Source organism: Thunnus albacares, chromosome 13, assembly GCF_914725855.1.
Source record: "Thunnus albacares chromosome 13, fThuAlb1.1, whole genome shotgun sequence".
Lineage (NCBI taxonomy): Eukaryota > Metazoa > Chordata > Actinopteri > Scombriformes > Scombridae > Thunnus > Thunnus albacares.
In genome coordinates, this window is record NC_058118.1 from 17,140,933 (window position 1) to 17,156,650 (window position 15,718).

At 39.5% G+C, this 15,718-nt stretch overlaps 1 protein-coding gene across 8 annotated transcripts; it reads left to right on the forward strand.

The window, feature by feature from the left end:
* Positions 1 to 3,813: 3,813 nt before the first annotated feature.
* LOC122995315 (clathrin interactor 1-like) lies at positions 3,814 to 14,912 on the forward strand. Of its 8 annotated transcripts, none has more exons than XM_044370448.1 (13): positions 3,814 to 4,103; positions 6,581 to 6,842; positions 7,643 to 7,747; positions 7,956 to 8,052; positions 8,596 to 8,704; positions 9,053 to 9,265; positions 10,249 to 10,417; positions 10,812 to 11,028; positions 11,135 to 11,216; positions 11,364 to 11,441; positions 11,635 to 11,963; positions 12,380 to 12,563; positions 12,767 to 14,912. In XM_044370448.1, exons 2-13 carry the CDS (start codon positions 6,733 to 6,735, stop codon positions 13,171 to 13,173), a joined length of 2,100 nt encoding a protein of 699 aa, XP_044226383.1. In that variant the 5' UTR covers positions 3,814 to 4,103; positions 6,581 to 6,732; the 3' UTR covers positions 13,174 to 14,912. The 8 variants fall into 8 exon arrangements, with proteins under 8 accessions (XP_044226383.1, XP_044226389.1, XP_044226385.1 ...); XM_044370454.1 differs by having other exon boundaries at positions 6,581 to 6,708; XM_044370451.1 differs by having other exon boundaries at positions 3,815 to 4,103; positions 9,053 to 9,196.
* Positions 14,913 to 15,718: the final 806 nt, after the last annotated feature.

Sequence of the window (15,718 nt, forward strand, 5' to 3'; positions counted from 1 at the left end):
AACATTGAAATAGGCTTTTCTTGCAATAATCATTACTCCTGTTCATACTGACCATTAGAAGATCCCTTCATAATGAACTTATTATGTAAGTGATGGGGGACAAAATCCACAGTCCTCCCTCTATGCAAAAATGTATTTAAAAGTTTATCTGAAGCCAATATGAAGCTTCATCCATCCAAATGAGTCAAATCAAGTAGATATCTTTCAATGTTACGGTCCTTTCAGTGCCAATGTCCCTCTTTTTGTTACTATACTTCCACCGCAGCTCATCAGAGAAATACTATCCAAGGAAAAACAAAGAGAGATTTGATGCTAAAAAGACTGTAAATGTAGCAGATATCCATCTGATATGACTCATATAAACTTCAGATAAACTTTTAAATGCATATTTGCACAAAATGAAATGAAAAAGTGTGGATTTTGGCCCTCATCACTTACATTGAAAGTACATTTTAACAGCCAGTATGAACAGGAGGAATGATTACACTGAGGAAAACCTCTTTCAGTGTTCATATGGACACCTGAATGTTGTTTTAAGACAGATTTGAAAAATTGTGAATCTATCCTTTAAGAGCAGAAACAGCAATAATTTAAACAAAATCAAGCCAGAATACTTTTGTCAGACAAACCTTTTCCTGAAACATCATAAACTGTATTTGAACTATTTCTTATGCTTATGGAGAGCATTTGTAGGCTACTTTGTAAGTGATGTAGTCTAAACTTTGTACAGTGTATTATATTACTTTGTATGGCTGCACCATTACATCACAGGATCATCAAATTATGCACATTTTCCCACATTTTAGCCTGCCATATGAGACACATGAGACCTACACGTCAATTTAAAATAAGCATCTGTGTGTTCAAATGCACTGTAAAGAAAACTGCTTCTCCTACGATTACCAACCCACTTATGGAATGGAATCAGTTTTAAAATGTTTTACAGGTGTGGATGTGCGCTAGCTGAGTATTTTCTAGTGTTGGAGTTTTGTGTTTTCATCATCAAGGTTCATTCACCAATTGCACCAAAAATTAAATATTGAGTCAATTAAATATTTCTTTCAGTTTATTTCCTTTGAATGATGAGTCAAACTTCTCCATTTTCAGCACTTTGATGCAGTACAAAGTTTCATCACTGGAGAGCAGTATTTCTCTGCTATATGCAGTAAAGATTTAAGAATAACTTGTGTTACAGTGAAAATGAAGAGTCATCTTCACTTCAAAAATTCAACTAAGATAAATATCTGAAACCTTTGCTGTCATGTTGTCAGGTAATATCGGAATAGCATGTGTATTTATATATTGATCGATTTCACAATCAGAAACAGGCAATTATGATGAAACTCTTTTTTCATTTAACTGTTTTGATTTATGCATGATCAGTTTGCCTGACCTTTTCTTTTGAGTGAGGGAGGAAACTGGAGGACCTGGGCAGCAGAGTCTGTGACAGATCACACAGTAGAAAGAAACTTATACATATAAAACATCCTGGCAGTGGGAAAAGGAGGAAGCCTAAGAAGATGCTGTGATTAATGTATGATGATGATCCTGCCAACAGCTCCAAGACACATGCCACGCCAAACAATCCTTTTGATCTTCTTGCATATGTATGTTTCCTGTCTTACTGCAAAGAGCGTCTTCCCTTGCTCTCTGCAAGGCTGCTGTACCTCTGTAGGGTACAGAGCAGCTAAATCCAACATGCTACAAAATAAATATATCAGCAAAGATCTTGAAAATCAGCCAGTCCAATCATGCAACTACAAAACAATGTCTGATACAGTTTTTCTCCGTTGTTAAGTAAGCCTTGTTTTGAGAATAGGTGACAAAGACAACTATGTTCCAGTTTGCTAAATAGCACAGGTCTGTATGTATTGTAGAAACTATGTTGTGAAAACCTTGATCATCAAATTCAAATTAAATGTCTTTATTTCTTAAAAGTAAATGCTTTGACAAAAACTGCTTATTGAAGACAGTAAAAGTGCTTTTATCAATAAAGTTTACACCCTCATTATAAGATGGGTTTGCAATTTGTCAAATCTGTCTTAAAATACCAATCAGGTGCCCAAATGAACATTGAAATAGATTTTTCTTGCCAAAATCATTCCTCCTGTTCATTCTGACCATTAGAAGATCCTTCATAATGCACATACAATTAAGCGAATGAGTCAAATCAAGTAGATATCTTTCAACGTTGCAGTCTTTTCAGTGCCAGAGTTCCTCTTTTTGTCACTATACTTTCACTGCAGTTTAACAGGGAAACACAAAGAGGGAATTTGATGCTAAAAAGACTGTAACTGTGTGTAGACTGCTGAAGCCTCATATAAGCTTCAGATAAACTTTTAAATGCACTTTTGCACAAACTGATTTTGCTCCCATCACTTACATTAAAACACACTTGAAGGGAATCTTTAATAGCCAGTGTGAACAGGAGGAATGATTACAGCAAGGAAAACCTCTTCTAGTGTTCATGTGGACACCAGACTGTTGTTTTAAGACAGAATTGAAAAATTGTGAGGCTACTTTGTAAGTGATGTAGTCTAAACTCTTTATAGCATATTATATATCTATGCATGGCTGTACCATTACATCACAGGGGAATATTTTAGATAGCTTGTGCATCAAATTATGCACATTTTCCAACATTTTAGCCTGACATATGGGACACATGAGACCTACACATCAATTTAAAATAAGCATGTGTGTGTTCAAATGCATTGTAAAAATAACTGCTACTCCTACGACTATCAACTAACTTCTAACCTCTTTCAGTGTTAATTTGGGCACCTGACTGTTGTCAGAGAAACTTGAAATACTGTGAACTTTTCCTTTAATATGTAACTAATACGAGAATTAAAACATTATTTATATGTACAAATATCACACACACACACACACACCAAGAAGTCAAAAACCATTTCTTCCACACATACATGCAGCTGTAGACACATTGACCAGTGTGTACAGTATAAACACAAACATTGTTATTTTTAATTTCATTTTTTGTATTTAAACTTTATTTGTCGTACTGTATTTATTGGGACAATGTACAGTTTTAAACATATATGTTAACATTTGATGTACTGCACCAGAGTTAGTTTAAACTAATTTTCATATGCACAATAGCAAACACTACAAAGCAAAAAACACACAGGACACATTATACAAAACACAAAGCAACACACAATAGCATATCACATACACCCACAACGTCAACTAGAAATTAACAATGTAAGCTTGTCAAATTAAAAGCAAGATTAAATATCATTATTTATTATTCATTTTATGTTATTTAACATATTCAATTTCATCACAATCCAAATGTTAACCATTTTTACTTGAAATTATTATCAAGTATTGTGACAGGAAATAATAATAATAATAATAATAATAATAATAATAATAATAATAATAATAATAATAATAATAAGAAGAAGAAGAAGAAGAAGAAGAAGAAGAAGAAGAAGAAGAAAAGTAGCATACAGTAAAAAGGTACATAAAATAATAATGGTAACTATGTTTTCACAAAATGTAATAATCGATTGTTGTTTTGAAGAGATTTTAGTTACAAAAAATGTGAAATAATGAAGGAACAGAAAATAAGAGTAATTTATTTGAAAAACGACATTTGTGAGTAAAAAACGTTCCCACTATAATCATGGCATTAATAATGTTTTCTGTCCATAATACTCATGGTCTCATCCCACTCAAATGAAGTTAAAAATGTGTTTTTCTCTCAGTTGTTTGAGTTTCACTGTGCTGAAGTGTCCTTGAGCCAGGCATTGGCAGCTTCTGCGTCATTTTGCTCTGAGCGTTGCGCGTGATTGAGTCCTCGAGCTGGGGCACATCTCGACGTTTCAGTGACGTAGGCGGAGAACGACGTTTCCGTAGCAACTGGGGCCGGTCCGTTAACCGCAGCGGCCGCTGTGCTACCGGAGCTCATCGAGAAGTAGGAGGCGGGGGGATTGTCTCTGTCGGTTAACCGGAGGCCACCTCTGTCTGTGGGGCGTAGAGACACGGGGGCGACGCACTATCGAGGCGGCGAGCCCGCAGTTCCGCGCGGAGATGCTGAATATGTGGAAAGTCAGAGAGCTGGTGGACAAAGCGTGAGTACCGAGGAGCTAAACCGCGAAGTGGCTGCTGAGCTAACCGGCTAACCGGCTCGGCGGCTTCAACCGGGCAGCATCAGCAGCTTTTACCGCTGACAGAGGAGAGGATACGGGCCGTGACGTCACGGCCGTAGCCCCTCAGCTGTTAGCTGCGACTAGCTGGCTAGCTGCCAATCTTCTACCTTGTGGCATTAATAGAGATGTGTGTTTTTACAGTGGCGTATTTAAATGCACCTTTCGCCCACATTGGTTCGTACAGGCCTGGTAAAATGCAACATTACAAACGGGAAATGCATTTGTTTCCGATCCAGGACGAAAGCTATCCAGTTAGCTAATACCGCTAGCTTTGCTAAGCCCAGCTCGGCTGTGTTATTATCAGTGTGCTGTTTCCGACAGTGCTGCTGCAGAATCACGCCCTGTCCCGCCCTGCTGATGCCGCCACCTCCACTATGCATTCACCTAACATCGTTTATCCCTATTAGAAAGAGCTAGATAACGGTATCTGAAGAGTAAAATTTCCCACCACGTTTCACATTGTAGCTACGCCGGTCTAAGCGAGGCCCTTGGCCCCCATGATCCGGGACAGGTTGACAACAAAGCAAAAACAGATCATAATGGAGTAGCTAATGCTGGTGTTGCAGCCTGTCACATGTTTGTCAGAACAGTGCAGTCTATGCATTCCTCTGAGCGCTTTGTCAATATATTTTGCTGCAAGTATAACGTAATTTATTGTAACACTGGATAACAACAGCTTCCTGTCCTACTGAGTCAGGTTGAATTGCTATATGAATATTTGCTGAGTAAAACCCAAACTCCTTCAAATTTGGAAGATGCACTAATGCACAAACACTCACTCCTGGTTTTACTCAGCAGAGTAGTCAAGATAACTAAGCAAACCTGCCTCTTGAAACAGGCCCCTTTATTTAATAACCACATTAACAACTTATATATTTAATGAAGATGAAGCCATTATGATGAATGCTGGGCTTGTGGTAGCTGAAAATTTAAAAAAAACCTTTTAAAGCAGCATTACACAGGACTCTGTCATTATATGTTCCTTAGAATAACAACATAGCAATGACTGAAAAATACTGAGTATAATATTGGCGCATCCCTAGTTCCATGTGATTATCCTCATGTCTGAGAAAAGTGTTTTTGTTTGTTTATTTGTTTTTGTAGTTCAGTTGCTAAGATGTTTGGGTTAAATGCCATTCCCTTGACATACCACAGCAGGCTGAGTCATTTAAATTTGATTGGGGTGTTTATGCTAGTTTTTTGCCACATTATTATGCTAAAATTTCAAGTCCTGTTTTTGCCAAAGCGACTGGTAATGTATAAACTTCCCAGTCACAAATTACTCCCATACTTAAACACTGTAGCTTGTGCAGGAGTCAGTTAAGGGGAGATAAATGATCTAGCATAAGGACTCACAGTTAATGTAATATTACTGGTTCTGTTCAGTCAAGTAAGAACTAAATTAGACAACAAGAGCTGAGAGGCAACAGCTAGATGATTCTGCAATTTTTCAGCTAATAGAACAATTCTGAGCGTTTTATTCTGTTAGTGCATGTTGTGCTCAACTATCTTGATTTTTCCACTTGTAGTGTATCTTTAAAATTCAGATATTTAGGTCCTTGTGTGGGTTGTCCATGTGCACTTGCATTTTGATACAAATCCTGCAAGCAAGCACTCAAACTGTACTGTACTTGTTGTACCAGAACACTTTAACCTTAAAAAAACATGTCATTCAAAAAACACACTGCACTGTTACAACAAGGGTGCAGTTTACCACACTGTCAAAAGTATATTTATTTTTTGTAAGATTGTATACATGAAATGTGCCTTGTATATCTTTTAAATATAGATCATGGTGATGATATACATAGAGATATGATGAAGAGGTAGTGGTCCTCAAGTCCTGTTCTTTCTTTTCCACATGACATCTTTCTTTCCCATTTTATCAATCCCATAAACAAAATAATTGTCAGAGCAAAAGTCACAGCAAGAAACATGAGAGGGAATGTCATATTTCACTTTATCTGCCTGCTCACAGTTTGAAATACTTTATTCTCCAGTTGGCTCTGCCTTTTAAAAGACCAATTATATTGCAAATGTCATGAGTGGAAAAAAAGAAGTAGAGGGAAGAAAGTTGCGTAAAGCAAAGATAAGAAAAGAGACAGAAGAGAAGATATAAGAAAAGGGAGTATAAAGAAGTAACACACGAGATCTCAGCAAAGCTTAGATGGAGTAATAGACACCAGCTCGCATCAGCTGTTGGTTGTGCCTGGCTGGGCATGATGAATACACCATTATTGATCTACCTCGGCAGAGCTGGCAGCGGCGGCCTTGCTTTTCCTGCAGATTAAGAGTCATACTACTATGGAGCTCTCGCTGCCTGTCTCTATCTTATCTACTGACAAAAAACAGTCACAGGCAGCTTCTGTAACTCACAGATGCCTCTTATTTTCCTTTAGCTGGGAGGAGCAGCAGATCTAAGAGGAGAACGAGACAGAGAGGAAAGGACAAAAGAAAAGAGAGCAACTGCTTAGGATTAAAGCACCGGGAGAAGAGGAGAGCAGGAGGATAGACAATGAAGAGGAGGGTACAGATATTTTAAAAAGGCCAGATGAGAGGAGACAAGGGAGGAATGACAGGCTGCTGGAGTAAGATAGAGTGGTGGCAGAGAGGAGAGGAGAGGGAGATGTTGCGGTGCTTTGGCTATGTGTTTTGCCAGAGGTCTGTAGCAGTAAGCCATGCCCATCAAGATACACACACACACACACACACACACACACACAGTAAGACAAACACAGCAGCAGGTGAGCCCACAAAAACAAAGAGGACAGGAAGCAGACATTGCTTATGGAGAGGTTTGGGCTTTGTTTACCTTGTTCTGTTTCACACACACACACAGACGGATATACACACCCTGTTCACCTGACTTTCATGCACACACTATCCCATTGTGTCCTAAACAGATGAATATTTTCTTACACAGTACGCTTGTGTGCACATACCTGCATGTCTGCCCTCTCAAGAACAGTGGCAGGCTTTTAGAAAGCCTTCATTCATTATTCATCAGAATTCAGTAAATTCTCCTTTTCACCTGTGAAACATTTATTTTCTCTCATTTCCTTTTCCTGCTCGATTTCATTGTGCGTTTGACACATGCATGAATGTTGCTATTTGTGGCGATAACCCTTCTCTCCACAGTCATTCTCGGTTTGAGTGTGGTCTGTGCTGCATGAGTGAGGTGTTGCAATGTTTAGCATAAACATCTGTGGTGTGTAGAGTGTGTGTGTGCAGAAGGTAGATATGATAACACTCTACTAACCAGACAGATTACCTGTCATTTTAATATTTTTGTATCGCATGCATAATATTTTACTGTGTGTGTGTGTGCGCGCGCCGGTATTTCGGTCAATCATCTTCACACAATCTGTGTTCTTGTTCTGCAAAATGGTTTAATCTTTACGTGTGAAATATTGATGGTTATCTTAATATTATATTTATGCAAAACATCTTTGTGTCAACAGCACCAATGTGGTGATGAACTACTCAGAGATTGAGTCCAAGGTGAGAGAAGCCACCAATGACGACCCCTGGGGACCCTCTGGACAGCTGATGGGAGAAATAGCCAAGTACGTCAGTGTAACACACACATATGCACATATCAGTGAGATGACAGATAGACGGTACTGTGTGTCACTACACACATGCTGTTTTATGAATGAGAAATGACAGAAAGATGAGTAAGGCCAATGTTCACTAGACCTGATTCTGTTTTGATTCACCTGAATGGGTTTTCCCAGCACTCTAATACTTTATTTTGTGTGTGTGTGTGTGTAGATCTACCTTTATGTACGAGCAGTTCCCAGAGGTGATGAACATGCTGTGGACCAGGATGCTGAAAGACAACAAGAAGAACTGGAGACGAGTCTACAAGGTACGATCACACTCTGTGTTGCGGGTTGGTTGGTTGTGGTGTATGTGTGTGCTGTGCAGCTCAGGTCTGTGTTGTTTTGTCAGGAGTTATTAAAGCTGAGCTTCTTTGTGTCTGCAGTCACAAACATGCATGAGCTCAAGTGTTTAAACAGCTGACTGGCTTATTGATTCCCAGCTTTTCTTTATTTTTATTTAAAATTTATTTTAACCATAAATTATTTTACTGTATTTTTCTGCTTTTTAGCCTTGTGTGCTGTGTAACTGTACATGTGAAGTGCATTGATTTCAGAGGGAGCAGTGCTTAAATTTGACTTTCTGCTGTATTGGATTATGTATAAATATTGTATATGTGTAGTGCAAAGGTCAGAGCAGTACATCTCAACTACATGCCTTTGTCCTGTCTGCATCATAATCAATTGTAGAAGGCAGTTAGGTTGTTTGGGGAAAAGTTTCACTTGAACTGTTGAATTAAGCTGAAATTTCTTTAAATGTTATTTTAGGAAATATTATCTCTCTAACTTCTCTCTCCGTCTCCCTCTTCCAGGCTTTACTGCTGCTGGCCTACCTGATCAGGAATGGGTCGGAAAGAGTCGTCACCAGTGCCAGAGAACACATCTACGACCTGCGATCTCTAGAAAACTACCACTTCATCGGTAAGTCCCGAAATGAAACGTAGCTGTTTACCTCTTCAGTGGTCCAACACTTTTTTCTTTTTCTTCTTTATACGTCAATTTGAGATATCTTGTGCTACAAGAAAGATCACTTAAGTGTCCAAAATAGAAAAAGGCTACATTATTACCAAAACCATAAGGATTGATACTTTGGGGACCATGAATATCTATACAGATTACATGAATAATCCAACATTTAGTTTTCAAGACACCTTGCCATTGACCAAAGGTTAGCACAAGATGAAATGACAGGTAGTTGCCAAAATGTCTTACCAGTAGTTCTCCTGTTATAATGTGTGTGTGTATGTGTGTGTGTGTGTGTGTACACAGATGAGAATGGTAAAGATCAGGGCATCAATGTGCGTCAGAAGGTGAAGGAGATGGTGGAGTTCATCCAGGACGACGACAGACTGAGAGAGGAGAGGAAGAAAGCCAAGAAGAACAAAGACAAATACATTGGAGTCTCCTCTGACAGTATGGGAGGAGGAGGAGGGGGAGGAGGAGGAGGAGGAGGAGGAGGAGGAGGAGGTAGCTTCAAGAACTGTAAGAAATTCAACACACCTCCTTTGGCAGCTCAAGCCAGATGTGGAGTTAAATGATAATAAAACTTCTATCCAGATCCACAGGAATTAAAATGCACAAGGGAAGGATATAGTGTAAAACAAGTTTGTGACTTTTTGAATAGTATTAAAAAGTTAAACTTGAAATGTGTGTTTTAACAAGGAATTTGAAATACTGATTAATCTTTAAATCTATAAAATGAAGTTTCTGGAGCCCAAAGAGATGTTTTCAATGTCTTACAATGATATGAAACAGATAAAAACATCCTCACATTAGACAATCTGTTACTAGGAAATATCTTTTGTTTTTACTTGATAAATGATTATAAAACCGTCATAGATTAATTGTATGTCAGTCACCAGAGTAAAGCCTCCATTTTTTCAGTAAGTTCCTGTTCATAAAATTAGCAGCCAACCCAGAGCAAGCTGAAGTCACTAGATCAATACAGAAAATGTAACACAATATTTTAACACAATGTCCTTCATTCTCGTCTGCCCATTTACTTTGTAAAAAAATATTTCTAATTAATTTTATGCTTCTAACAGGTCCTTTTTAAAATATATTTTTCTGATAGTTGATTAATTGTTGTTTAAATCATCTATAATGCAAAACTTTTGTCAGTTTAAACATCTGCAATCTGAAGATGTGCTTCTATTATGGTTAATTAAATATCTTCAGATTGTGGACTGTTCATTGAACAAAACACATTTTATACAGCAAACGATCAAAAAAATATGAAAACAATCCATTTCAGCAGCTCTAATGTAATTGTTTGTCTTAAGTGTCTTTCGTTTATTATAGATCGTCACTTGATACGCAGCATTGTACAACTATATATAATCAGGTGGTTTTGCACAGTTATAGAAGACAGTATGTGTATTTTGATGGATGTCTGTGAACTGACAACGTCTCCATCCTTCTTCTCTCTTTGTTCTTTTCCATTTCTCTCGTCTTCTTCCCGCCAGCTAATGAACTGGATCGGAGTAAGTGGGATGAGGACTGGGATAAGAGCAGAGGAGCTTTCCCCTTTAGCGAGAAGCTCGGAGAGATCAGTGACAAAATAGGCAGCACCATCGACGACACACTCAACAAGTTCAGGAAGAAGGAACGAGACGACTCCCCCGACAGAATCAGGTGATCATACACACCGACAGTGTCTACATGCACATTTACACATGTTTATACCACGATCTGAACAAATACTTCTTTTAAAATGGTCTGAGGTGATAAAGATACTACACGCTTTCTTATGCATGTGTTGTCATTGGAATAGCTAATTGGCTTAGCTATTTTCATTCAGAATCACTCAACAAAGATGAAATAATACAAAGAACCACCTGCTCATTGCACATCAGATGGTTCTTTGGCTCCATGCCATGTGTTTTAAAATCCATTGTGTCCTGAATTATCCATTACATAACACAATGACAATACAGAGACAACTGAACAAACAAACATGTAATAATTGCATAACAACATAAATCTCCTGAGTGCCGCTTCTAATCCATCCTTCATACGATCGCCATAGTGACAACGAAGAGGACCGAGCGTCAAGAAACGGTAGGCAGGACACCCTCGAGTTTAAAGACGAGGAGGAAACTGTCACGACGAAGAGCATCCAGATCACACAAGCGACAGAAACCACAACCACCACCACACGGAAACGCAGCGGAGCGACAAGCAGCAAGACTCTGGACCTGGGTGCTGCGGCCCACTACACTGGAGACAAGAGCCCCGAGGAGAAGGTACTCACACACACACACACACACACACACACACACACTCTTCCAAATGTGAGATACATTTTCAACAGGAGACATTTAATCACTGTGTCTCTGCTTCTCTCTCAAGTCATCAGTCAGGCAGTCCTCCAGTAGCGGTTTAGCTGACCTGTTGGTGATCGACCCCTCATCCAATCAGAGCACTGCAACAGGTAACTACAAACTGCAACACACACACACACACACACACACACACACACACAGATAATGAAGAAATGAAGTGTCACTCTTTGTTGGAAAAGATGTTTTTTTACACCTTTGCTTTTTGTATGAATATGTGTGTGTGTCCATTTATCCAGGTGGCAATTCAGACCTCATTGGTGGCTTTGCTGACTTCTCCTCTCCTGCGGCCTCTGCCAGCCTCCCAACCTCCACCGGTAAACTCTCTAGTTCTTTCCCCTCTCTGCTCCTTCTGTAGCAGTCCTCATTGCTGAAATGTACTCTCTCAGAACCACGTCAGACAAGGTCCACCATGACAAAACAGCCTTGTTGTACATACTTTATTTAGACTGTATTTAGATGAATGTTACAATCACAACTAAACATATCACTGATGTCTCTTGGGGCCAGTTGCTGCATCATCCAATGGAAATGGAGAATTTGGAGACTGGAACGCCTTCTCCAATCCACCGGCTTCATCTAGCTCCGGTCCCTCCCAGCCCACCACCGACCTCTTTGGCAGCGTCCAGTCACCTTCAGCCCCAGCGTCTAATCCAGCCCCCGTGCCACCTTCTGCTGAGCTCTTTGACCTGATGGGTGGGGTTAACCATCAAATGACCAATCCGCATACAACACTGAGTGCCTCTCAGAGTATGACTTTCTCTTTGGGAGGAGCAACACCGGGAGCCCCTGTCGCTATGCCCACCATGCCCCTTTCTCGCTCTCAACAGGTAGGAACGGTACGCATCACAGGAGGGCCTAGTTTCCTGCAAACTGCAAGAAAACATTATGAATTATGAATTACACTGAATGACGAGCCCAGAAGCTTCCAATGTGTAGCACATAGTCTAACTAACAGTCAAAATGAATATTGCAATAAGGAAAATATGAGCATATATCAGCTGCAAATTTAACCAAACTTTTATGTCATTGCACACTTGAAATGCTTTTCGTTTTGATTTTAAATAAAGATAAAGAGAGATTCCAGTTTAGGCTGTTAATTACTTTCAGTATTTTGGTTTTGGGTTTGAGTTTTTTCTGTTTATGTCAGATATTGTTCTTGCTTAGTGAGCTTTTCATGTATATGATTTACTGTACATAAGTATTTTCCTTAAATTCGTTTATCTAAGTGTTAAATAACAATAATTTGTTTCAGAGTTTGGGAGGCATGACGTCTCAGCAGCCCATAGGACAACAGCAGAAGGTTGGGGTCGGAGGTCAGGGATCGTTAGGGTCGACCTGGTCTGACCCCTCCGTCAACATCAGCCTGGACTTCCTATCAGCAGGCCTCAACCCCACCAAGTCACCGCCCACACTCAACAATATCATCCAGCAACAAGGTATTTTATTCTGCGTGTGTATGTGAAGAGAAAATGTTCGTTATTACGGGTTTATGATGTGTCACAACATTTTAAAGTGGGCATTTTCAGTGTGACAGGTCGAGTTCGGAGAACATTCAGATTATAAATTGTTTAGGTTAGACTGGTCAGATTAGAAAAAACAAAGAGGACTAACTCCTCCCTGCCCGTATGTGTCCGTGCAGGAGTGCCTCCCGTCAACTTGTTGGCCCAGAACTTCGGAGGACTGAACCTCAGCTCCCCGCCCCACGTGACTCCCATCAGACCACCAGCCAATCCCATGATGGCTGGCAATGCCATGATGATGGGCATGCCTACGTCAGTGGCAACTGGCATGCCGGCTTCCTTGACAACGGGTATGCCAACTTCGATGACCACTGGGACCATGGGAATGGGGGGGATGCCTGTAAACCAAGGCATGATGGGAATGAACATGAGCATGAATATGGGCATGGCCGCTCCCGTGATGATGGGTGGTATGACTGGCATGGGAGTGCCAGGAGTAGGGATGGGCCTCACACACTCCATCACCCCAGCCGTGGGTCCACCCAAACAAGATGCCTTCGCTAACTTTGGCAATTTTGGGAAATGAAGGAGTGCAAATAATTGTGAGTGTGAGTGTGAGTGAGTGTGCACGTCTGAAGTTGTGAGTGTGTGAATCACAGAAGGACTGCTGTACTTGAAGACAACTTTGCATGAATCTTCTCTCTCTGCTTCTGCTCTTTTTTTTTTTTGGCGAGCCAGAGATCGTTCAACATCCCGGTCTGTTGACATGATTTGGAGGCGGGGGAGAGCACCCACTCGTGCCTCTTACCCAGCGGTCACTTAATGTGTGAAATGATGTCACACAGAGGGCGCCTAATGAGCAGAGAAGGTGCCAACCCATAACCTCTAGTCATTACTTTCCTGCAGGGGAAAGAATTTTGCTCTTTACCTGTTTTATATATGAACCTCCATAAATCCTCCCTCATTACAAAAAGTATCAGCTAAAAGTTTTTCTCAGTTACGCCACACAGTTAAAAATCAGTAAACTTGATTCAAATCAAAATGGCATCGCTGCCTTAATATTGCATTGCAGCCTGAGATATGTTTTATATCATTTCAATGAAATTAAATCGCAGAATTGAAGCCATTACATTATTCCCAGGGAGCGACTCTATTACATTATCTCGCTCTTTGTGCAAACACTTAAACAGTTACAGTATCAGTAGTATACAGAATACATGCTCTACTCCTCCGGCAGAGTGCAGGATGGGTGTATATGGTCATAAGTATTCCTCTTGAGCCATACTAGGGTGGATGAATTGCATATTACAAGCTTTTTTTCTCTTTGCCTCCCCTCTCCTCTCTTTTCATCAGGCTTGTAGCCGTTCACATTAAGGTTTTGTAGATGTATGAAAGACGACATGAGTGAAGCCTTGAACTTCTCAGGACAAAAGTCCCTAAAATACTGTTTGGCTCCTTATGTTATATCACTTATCCGTTACTTTCCACTTTGGACGCCTCCGTCAGATTAATGCCTGATGAAAGGGTCAGTCAGTATTTTACTCAGAGTACTATTCACTGATATTTTCCTCTTTTTGTGTCCCCTCTGCCATTGTGTCACTTCACACACGCCGTTGTAGGTCACCTGACTTCATGAGAGAATATATATCTGCTCTATCTATTCTACCTTTACAGACAGTTTACAGACATTTCTTCCACGTTTAAGGCAGTGGCACATAGCAGAATTTGGGGGACGACCCAGCAATGCTCCTTTTGATGTACAAAGTATTTTTCATCTTGCAGCTCACTCAGTGATCTGCTGGTGAAAGGGTTGCACATCAGCGTCTCACAAACCGTGGATCAGGAAATAACTACCCCCTACATTTGACATGGATCAAATAAGTTGGAGGAATGGGTTTTAATAAATGATTTCTCTGACTAGTTGAGACAAATCTAAAAGGGTTTGAGGGTCTCGAGTGACGTGTGTGTGTGTGAGGAAAAACAGGAGTGAATGAGTGTGTGTGACTTTGTGTATGGGTATAGTTTTCTTTGTTTGATGTGCAAACACAGCTAAGCAGAGCCTTTTGTCATTTTCTGAGGCAATGCACTCCAAATGACCAAATCTTTATTTTGTTACTCTCAAAAAAAAAGATGATTCCATAGCTATTAGTTTAATATTTTATTAGTTTCACTTGTAAGGTTATGTTCATACAGGAGAGCTACTAATGACATTGTTTAGTTGACAGGAATCATGTTTTTGTTTCTTTTTCAGTACAGCTCGTTTCATTTGATTGTACTCTCTATTTTCTGTACTTCATTCAACATTAAATTAAATTATAACATGAAGGATACAGTTTCATCCTTTGTAGAAAAGTTTTTGGTCTTTCTGATATTTGCATTACATTTGATCCTGGACAGGCCCGAAACTACCGTGTCCTCTGTATTTTTTTCTGAGAATTTGGGGGTTTTAGAGACCTGGGGGGAGTTAACATACTGCAATTTAAATTCATCATTTAAAATTTAAAGCCAACAAAAAAATAAAGGAATTATTTCCCCAGAATTCATTTTCATTAGAGAAATACATTTAGTCCTTAGTGGTGGGAAATAATATCAGACAATATAATAAAACATTTAACAGAATGGATAATTTTTTTTTTTTTAAACATCTTATTTTTGGTGAATGTTTTTTTTTTTTTTTTTAAAGATATCTTGTTGACATAAGAAGACTTGCATCATGACCAATATTTCTAAAATCCTGAATACAGCCCCTGAAGCAGTGGTGGAAGAGGTATTCAGATGCTTTACTTAAGTAAAAGTACCAATACAGCAATATTAGAATACTTCGTTACAAGTAAAAGTCCTGCATGAAAAATCCTACTTAAGTAAAAGTACATAAGTATTATCAGCTTGATGTAGTTAAAGTATTGCAGTAAAAGTAGTGGTTTGGTCCCTCTGACTCATATATGGCATTATTAGATTATTAATACTGAAGCATCAGTGTGTAAGCAGCATGTTACTGTTGTAGCTGCTGGAGGTGGAGCTAGTTTCAAATACTTTATATACAGTTAGCTAGTTTAGTCCAGTGTTTCCCAACCTAGGGGTTGGACCCCTCCAAAGGGTCACCAGATAAATCTGAGGGGTCGTGAGATGAT